Source organism: Myotis yumanensis, unplaced genomic scaffold, assembly GCF_028538775.1.
Source record: "Myotis yumanensis isolate MYYU_CA2020_CCGP unplaced genomic scaffold, mMyoYum1.0.hap1 SCAF_14, whole genome shotgun sequence".
In the NCBI taxonomy this organism is placed as follows: Eukaryota; Metazoa; Chordata; class Mammalia; order Chiroptera; family Vespertilionidae; genus Myotis; species Myotis yumanensis.
This window is the reverse complement of record NW_027223765.1, coordinates 1,786,103-1,794,496: the sequence shown is the minus strand read 5'-3', so window position 1 is coordinate 1,794,496 and position 8,394 is coordinate 1,786,103. Positions and strand designations below refer to the sequence as shown.

At 59.9% G+C, this 8,394-nt stretch overlaps 1 protein-coding gene across 1 annotated transcript; it reads left to right on the top strand.

The window, feature by feature from the left end:
- The first annotated feature begins 16 nt into the window (after positions 1-16).
- Positions 17-8,269, top strand: IP6K1 (inositol hexakisphosphate kinase 1). Its single transcript, XM_070391285.1, has 5 exons — positions 17-242; positions 618-825; positions 2,417-2,598; positions 4,317-4,492; positions 5,026-8,269. The coding sequence occupies exons 1-5, from the start codon at positions 20-22 to the stop codon at positions 5,560-5,562; spliced, it is 1,326 nt and encodes a 441-aa protein (XP_070247386.1). The 5' UTR covers positions 17-19; the 3' UTR covers positions 5,563-8,269.
- The last annotated feature ends 125 nt before the right edge of the window (positions 8,270-8,394 follow it).

Here is an 8,394-nt window from a genome sequence, read left to right as displayed (position 1 = left end):
GCGACGGGCCCCCAACGCAATGTGTGTTTGTCAAACCATGGAAGTGGGGCAGTGCGGCAAGAGCGCGAGTCTGGCCGGAGACCGCGGGGTCCTCCTGGAGCCCTTCATCCACCAGGTGGGCGGCCACAGCAGCATGATGCGCTACGACGACCACACGGTGTGCAAGCCCCTCATCTCCCGGGAGCAGCGCTTCTACGAGTCCCTCCCGCCCGAAATGAAGGAGTTCACCCCCGAGTACAAAGGTCAGTCCCTGCGGCCGGAGCCCCTCAGCTCGGGTTCCTGTCGGCCCTGTGATGCGATGCGATGCGATGCGATGCGATGTGAGGCGACCCTGGGCCTCTGTTGTCTCAGGGCAGCTCAGTCCTGTTGTTACGCAAAGTTCAATCCCACAGCCTCAGCGAGGGCTTTAGACTCAGGGGGGCTGCGGGCTGCTCAGAGGCCGCCGGGGCCTGGGGCCGTCTGTGCTGCAGGAGGCCCCTGTGGACTCAGAAGCCGACCTCTGAACACCCTCTCTTAGGGACTTACTTGAAAACGTGTTCCAATAGGGAGCCAACCAAGAACGAGGCAACAGCGTGCCGTCTGCACACCTTTGTTGATGCGCTGCCTGTTTCCCACAGGGGTGGTGTCTGTCTGTTTTGAGGGGGACAGTGATGGTTACATCAACTTAGTGGCCTACCCTTACGTGGAAAGCGAGACGGTGGAGGACGACACGCCAGAGCGGGAGCAGCCGCGGCGCAAGCACTCCCGCCGGAGCCTGCACCGGTCGGGCAGCGGCAGCGACCACAAGGAGGAGAAAGCCAGCCTGCCCTTCGAGACCACCGAGAGGTGAGGGGCGGGCAGATCCTGCCACCGTCCGCTTCCAGGGCAGTAGGTTGAGTTGGGGGCAGTGGCTGTTGGTCTTGGGCCGCCCATGTAGGTGTGACCTGTCCCGTGGTCACATCACCCCGGTGACTCCTGGGTGGGCCGGGGCTGTTGGCAAAGAAGCCAGCTTTGTGCTCTTGAAGGGATCACAGAAAGGCACCCACGAATGGCTCAGCAGTGCCCTCCCCAGAAGAAAAGGGGACTTGTGTCACGCTGAGAGGGCTCCTCCACTTCCCGTTAAAGGACCAGATCTCTGCCAGCGCCACCCTGTTGGGGTCGTCCGCGGCTGGGGAGAGGACAGTGACATTGACGTCACTGTAGCCGCCGCCCCCACCCCTGCCATTGCCGGGACGCCTCGCCTGCGTGGCTCTGCTCTGCGTGGCAGTGCGGCAACGCACCTGCGGTCACTCCCAGCAGAGCCTTGCGTGAGGCTGTGGTCACGTCCTGGTATTTTCCGCGGGGTCGTCTTCTCACCAAAAGCCCGTGTGGCCTGACTGACCTGAGGAAGGGAGTCCCTCCTCGCTGGCGGCCTGCTCTCCTCCCCCTGCGCCCTGGCCTGCTCTTCCCTCTGATGTCTCCTCTTCCAGGCCCGATAGAGGCGCCGTTCATGGTGTCACGTCACATGGTTCCGTGCGGAGTTGTTGAGAGTCTCCCATTGATGCTGCAGACTCTACACTCAAAAGGGTGGTCACCCATGTCCTTGACATGGCATCCGTGTTCCCCTGTTTTAAGTGTGAAAACACACCAGTTTCTGTATGTTTAAAATTGTAGTAAAATGCGCATCACGAAACTCGCTGCCTTCCCCTTCCCCGCATGCAGCGAGTGGCATCAGTACATGCACACGGTGTGCAGCCATCACCGCCCACCCCAGAGCCACCTCGCCGCCTCAGGAGACGCCGCAGCCTGCTCACTGTTAGCTCCAGCCCCCGCCCCCCCGCAGCCACCGTCTCTGCCTCTCCCTGTGGACTTGAGCTCCTCACGTGCGTGGGTCACACAGTGGTTCTCCTTTGTGTGCGGCTTATCTCAGCGCAGTGTTCCCGGTGCCTCCAGGTTGTAACTGTGTGAGCATCTCCCTGTGTGGATACACCACGTTTTGTCTGCCCGTCCAGCCACTGCCGGCACGGGCTGCTGCCGCTCCTGTTCACTGTGCTGCGCTGTGAACATGATCCAAGTATCCGAGTTCCCGTGTCGGTTCTGTAGGTATAGCCGCGGGCGGGATTGCTGCACCCGTGAGAATTCTGTGGTGAACTTGGTGCGGAGCGGCTGCCCCGTTTCCCTTCCCTCCAGCGGAGCCGGGGGCCCGGCGTCTTCACCTGCTCCCCTCAGGGTCGTGTGTTAGAGAGCAGCCTTCCTGGTGGGTGTGAAGTGCTTTCTCCATCGCCTGGTTTAATGCAGAGGAGTATTTCTCAGACGTTTTTAGACGCAGGAAGGCCACTCGGAGCCATCGACTTGCCTTTAGGTGCTCGTGCTCGGCCCCGTGCGCCATGGCAGGCGGCATGGGGGCAGGGGAGGCGCCCACCCTGTGCACTGAGACCTGTGTCTGTTCTTTCCCCAGCTCCCAGGAGGTGAAGAGCCCGAAGGCGGAGCTGCACAGCCACTCGGACGTTCCTTTCCAGATGCTGGATGGCAACAGCGGCCTGAGCTCCGAAAAGATCAGCCACAACCCCTGGAGCCTGCGCTGCCACAAGCAGCAGCTGAGCCGCATGCGCTCCGAGTCCAAGGACCGGAAGCTCTACAGTATCCTTGTGGCTGCTCTTCAGCCGCGTCTGTGGGCTGCCTTGTCGGGTGCCCTCAGTCCATGGCCAGACCTCTGTGCTTGGGCTCCCCCTGATCCCACCTCCCTTCCCATAGGCCCGCTCTCTCTCCTCCTCCTGTCGGCAGCATGCTGTTTTCCTGTTTTTGGGGACTGTTGAGACTGAACCTCAAACTTCCTCTCTCTCTCAAACCAGTAAGCAGCCCGCCCTCGGTGGGGGTTACAGGGAAGGTGCTGAGACAGTGGGGGCAGCTGAAAACATGGACAGAAAGGGCAGGAGTCCGGGCCACAGAGCCATTTGAGCTGAAGGGCCTAGAAGTACCAAGGGATGCCTCTTAAATGTGTAGGCCACGGGTTTGCAGTTAAATCAGAAAACGGCCCGATAGAGCTGTAAACCAGCTGCTTCTCGAGGCTCCTCTGGGAATGCTAATCCGGTTTCTCATCCTGACGGCAGCACCATGACCATGTCTCCTTAGGTCTCAGGCCCGGCGAGGCCCTGGCGGCCGGGGCGGGAGGTGCGGCTGGCTTCCTGGCGGTGCAGGGATGTGTACAGCCTGCCGGAATCTCCTTTAGTTTGTATGTGCCTGCAAGACACATATAAAGAATGAAAAGTGATGACTTCAGCAGAGGTGGTCTATACACAGTGGAATCTCACTCAGCCGTAAAAGGAATGGCATTCTGTTACACTACAGTATGGAGGGACCTAGAAGACCTTTTGCTAAGTGAGAGAGCCAGGCACAGGACGGGTTCTGTGACTCCACTACATGAAGGGCCTGGGATAGGCAGACCCGGAGAGCCAGGAGGAAGAGCGGGACCAGGGCTGAGGCAGGGTTGGCAGGGAGGTAGTGTCAGTGACACCGCTTCTGGTTGCGGTCTGGGAAGTTCTAGAACCGTGGTTCTCAACCTTCCTAATGCCGCGACCCTTTAATGCAGTTCCTCATGTTGTGGTGACCCCCAACCATAAAGTTATTTTCGTTGCTACTTCATAACTGTAATTTTGCTGCTGTTATGAATCGTAATGTAAATATCTGATACGCAGGATGTATTTTCATTGCTACAAATTGAACATAATTAAAGCATAGTGATTAATCACAAAAACAATATGTAATTATATATGTGCTTTCCGATGGTCTTAGGCGATCCCTGTGAAAGGGTCGTTCGACCCCCAAAGGGGTCGCGACCCACAGGTTGAGAACCACTGTTCTAGAAGCAGCGGCTAGTGGCGGCATAACGTGAATCTACTGAATGCCACTGAGTTCACACCTAAAATATTTAAAGTAGCAAATTGTATGTTATGTGCATTTTACCACAATAAAATTTTATTTTATCTTTTTGGTTAATCCTCACCCAAGGATATTTCTCCTGTTGATTTTGAGAGAGTGGAAGGGGGGGGGGGGGCGGAGATAGACATTGATGTGAGAGAGAGACATCAATTGGTTGCCTCCCACACGCACCCCTGCTATGGCCGGGGATCGAACCTGCAACCCAGGTACGTGCCCTTGACCAGGAATCAAACCTGAGAGCCTTTGGTGTGCGGGCCAGCGCTCTACCATTGAGCCACACTGGCCAGGGCATAAGCAATTTTGTAGAATGGAGAAGCCAGTGTTGTGAAGCCCACGTTTGGGTCTGTGAGGTGACGACAGGTGACGGGCTGAGAGGCCCCTTTGCAGAAACTGCTGTTGTGCCCTTGACCTGGGCGCAGAGTTCCTCCTGCTGGAGAACGTGGTGCACCACTTCAAGTGCCCGTGCGTGCTGGACCTGAAGATGGGCACCCGGCAGCACGGCGACGACGCGTCCGCCGAGAAGGCTGCCCGGCAGATGCGCAAGTGCGAGCAGAGCACGTCGGCCACGCTGGGCGTCAGGGTCTGTGGCATGCAGGTGAGAGCCAGGTGCTGCCGCCAGCCTGTTAGGGAGCCCATGTCCGCCGCTCCCCAGGCCAAGTGTTCTCCTTGTCCACGTTGGTCCAGAACCTCCTCCAAGAGGGTGAGTCCCGGGGTGCTGAGCGCCTCCTCGTGTGTATGTCCCTTGAGCCTCTGTCCTTGTCTGGTGACTCTGGTCTGGGCTCCAGCTACAGAGCTGCTGGGAGAGCCTGTTGCCTTGACATTGGGGCAAGTAAGACTCTTGTCTGTCAGTCAGATGTCCTAGTTTGAGTCCAGCTGAGTCGCAGGGCAGCTTGGAAAAGGACTTCAAAGTGATGGTAGAGGACTCGCAGGCTGGCCTTCTCTCCTGGCCGTCCTGCGGGACCTCGGGCGCCCTGGCCCGCCGCTCCGTTGTGTGGGGTCAGCAGGAAGGCTCAGCGTGGTCAGAAGTGCTTTCCAGACAGTGCTGGCCAGGGCTCTGCGGCCTGGAGCGCGGCCCCTCAGCACTCAGTACTGCGGTGGCACTCACCTGTCTGTCTCCTGGGGTTTCAGGTGTACCAGCTGGACACGGGGCATTACCTCTGCAGGAACAAGTACTATGGCCGGGGGCTCTCCATCGAAGGCTTCCGCAATGCCCTCTACCAGTACCTGCACAACGGCTTGGACCTGCGGCGTGACCTTTTTGAGCCCATCCTGAGCAAACTGCGGGGCCTGAAAGCGGTGCTGGAGCGGCAGGCCTCCTACCGCTTCTACTCCAGCTCCCTGCTCGTCATCTACGACGGCAAGGAGTGCTGGCCCGAGTCCTGCCTGGACCGCCGCTCCGAGATGCGTCTCAAGCCCCTGGACACGGGGCTGCCCGAGGTGGCGCCACCCTGCGGCCCTAGCACCAGCCCGGGCAGCTCCAGCAGCACCAGCCTCGAGAGCATGTCCTCTCCCAAGGTGGACGTCCGCATGATCGACTTTGCACACAGCACGTTCAAGGGCTTCCGGGATGACCCCACCGTGCACGACGGGCCGGACCGAGGCTACGTGTTCGGCCTGGAGAACCTCATCAGCATCATGGAGCAGATGCGGGACGAGAACCAGTAGGCCCAGCTCGGGGCCCAGAACCCCTCCCTCTCCACCCGCAGGCAGGGACCATTGATCTGAACTCGCCGTGAGGACACACAGACTTGCTTTTAAAGGGTTATATTTCTCTTGGGTATAAACTAAAGGAAATGTTTTAGCTGTAGCCTGGCATCCATATATATAAAGAGGAGAGCAGAACACACACCCTCAGCCAGGCTCCTCAGCTCTGCAGCTCCGACTGCTGTGTCCAGGCTGACGTAGTGGAGGTGCCCCTGGGGGGCTTGCAGCAGGGACAGGGTGCCCTTGGACATTGGTTTCTCTTGCCTAGGTTTTTGGGGCCTGTGGCTGCAGGGCCCTGGTAATTGTGGGGTGAAGCCCTGGGCTTATGCCGGCCCCTCCATGCCCATTCACCCCTTGTTCCTCGGAAAGAGAGGGATTGGGTGCCCATTTCTAGGGGCATGTATCCTAGTGTTGTGGGTGTCGGCCGCTCTTTGACTGATGCTCCCAGGGCACTACAAGGCCAGCTGTGCACAGCTGGGCCCATCCTTCTCATCTGTTCTTGGCAGGAGGCTAGATTCAGAACCTGGGCTGAAGCCAGCTTAGGGCAGAGGGCAGGCCCTGGATTCCCAGGCACTCCGGCACTTGCACCTGCTCCTCTTCCTGTCTGCACACCCAGCCAGCCTTTCCCACCAAGATCCCTGCCTAAGGAGTCCCCCGCCCCTTGTCCCACCGAAGGGGGGCCCTGCTCCGCTTGCCGAAGAGTCTGTCCCACCGGGCCTCGGGGCCTCCAGTGAGACAGAGTCCGCAGGCCTCGTGCTGTGGTCGGACGTCCTCTTCCTGTCCTGCGGGCAGCTCTGCTACTCTGGGTGGGCTGCTCCCCGCAGGCTCAGGCTGTGGTCCGCTCAGGGCTCACTTCCCCAGCCAAGCTCAAGGCCTCAGCCCAGGTGAGGAGGGAGAGCTGCGAGCTGGCCTGCACAGGGACACGGTCTGCACCTGATGCGGGGCTCCGACTCTGCTGGGCGAGTTTTGTCTTCTCAGTCCTGGAGCCCGTCCGTCTGTCCATTTGTCCATCTGCCAGCTCCAGTCTCTCGGGGTCCTTCCCTGGGTGTCACCTTGTTCATTAGTGAAGACTGATTCCCGCCCTGCTTTCCTCAGCAAAGGGTCTCGCTCCCGTTTCCGAGGTGAGCTTTGCCCCTGCGCCCTTCAGCGGGTGTGGCCTCTTTACAAAGAATGAGCAGAATGCATTGTGGGAGGCGTGTCCCTGCTGGCCCAGCACCCTCTCTGTGGCCTGAGTGTGGTCCCTTCAGCACTCAGTACTGACAGTGGTGCGGGGCAGGCCCGGGAGGGATCCCGTCCTCCCCGCGGTGGTAGTTCGTTCTTGCTGCCGGTCCTTCATGGCAGAGGCCTGCCACGTCCAACACTGGCCAGAGGCGACACTGCTGTCACCTAACCATTGCCAGGGCCAGTGCCCTCACCGCAGAGCCTGGGGCCACGGCCATTGTCACCTTGGGCATGTCCTGTTTGGGCATTACAGGTAAGCTCGCTATCCCGTGTCTGTGAGGCCCTGGTCACTCATGGTTTCCTGGCCCTCAGGTGCAGCCTCACGCATCTTCAATGGGCTCTTTGATGGGTCCCATCTCTCTCGGCCTCTGACCCTGGTGCCAGTGGTGGGCAGGTCCCATTCCTTGGGCCTGGGAGGGACAGCTTGCTCATTTCTGGTCAGTAACGGCTGTCTTTGCTCCTGTACCTTCTGTGGCTTCAGCCATAGGGCAGTAGCTCTTCATAGTAAAGCCCGCCCTCTCCTGGCAAGGCAGAGGCTGAGACGGGGCCCCTGAGTGTGCTGCGCCTCCCGAGTTCTGTATTTGGGGAGCAGATGTACCTTCTTACAGTGTCTTCCTGGCACTAAAAAGAACAGGGGCCTGGGATTGGCTGCTTCTCCCCCAGGGGGGTCCCCTCTTTTCAGCACTTTTGACACTTGGAGACCCAGCCTTGTTAGCGGGCAGGTGGTGGGCATGTGTGTGCGCCCACCCCTATCCCCTGCCCTGCCAGCGCCCTGTGCCCGCCGGGCCCTGCCTTCCCAGCCCCAACTTGGGACCAAAGTGCAACATGGGATCGCGGTTGGAGCACTCGAGTGATCCTTGTCCATAGCGCTTCCTTAGGCCAAGTGACACTAGCCCCTGGGGGGTGGGATTGGGTGGTGCTTACAGAGGAAGGGGACCAGTATAGCAATTAGCCAGGGACCCCCACCCTCCCTCACACTGGGGCCTGTGCAGGGGGCGTGGGGACTCCTAAGGGGCCAAAGGCCTAGGCTAGTTCAATAGCCGCTGCTCACTCGCTCACACCTGGCCACATGCACGCCCCCTAGATGCAGATTGCTTTGCGCTTCAATGCTCTTCAACTTGGTTTTCTTCGTGCCCATTTACAAATGGTTTAATGAGGAGGAGATGTGGAGAACCTGGGGGGGACCCTTTGCTTCTCCCGGTCTGGGAAGCTTTGCCTCTGGGACCCGCTTCCTGCTCCACTGCCCTGTCCACGCCGCCCGAAGCCTGCGCTGCGATCCTCGATCCTCGTGGCTGGGGCCACGTCGGGCGCAGTGCGTGTTTTCGGGACGATGTGCGGGGGAGGGGTGCTTAGACCCTGGGCCGAGCTGCTCCCGTCTGTCCACCCCGCGCTGCCCCCCGCTTGTGTCTGAGGTTGTGTCCGTCAAAATAAAGCCGCTGAAACTCTGGCGTGTGTGCGTTTCTGTGAAGACCCCGCGGCTCCCGGAAGACAGGCGGCGCCCACCCCGGGGTCGGCGCGCTCCTCCCGGGCGGGGGCCGGCCGGGCGGCGGACTCCGCGGGCACCGGGAGCAA

Coding starts and splice junctions, on each gene's coding strand:
- IP6K1 (XM_070391285.1), top strand. CDS start 20: ATGTGTGTTTGTCAAACCATGGAAGTGGGGCAGTGCGGCAAGAGCGCG. Junction 826..2,416: donor CCCTTCGAGACCACCGAGAG/GTGAGGGGCGGG, acceptor TTCTTTCCCCAG/CTCCCAGGAGGTGAAGAGCC. Junction 2,599..4,316: donor CAAGGACCGGAAGCTCTACA/GTATCCTTGTGG, acceptor ACCTGGGCGCAG/AGTTCCTCCTGCTGGAGAAC.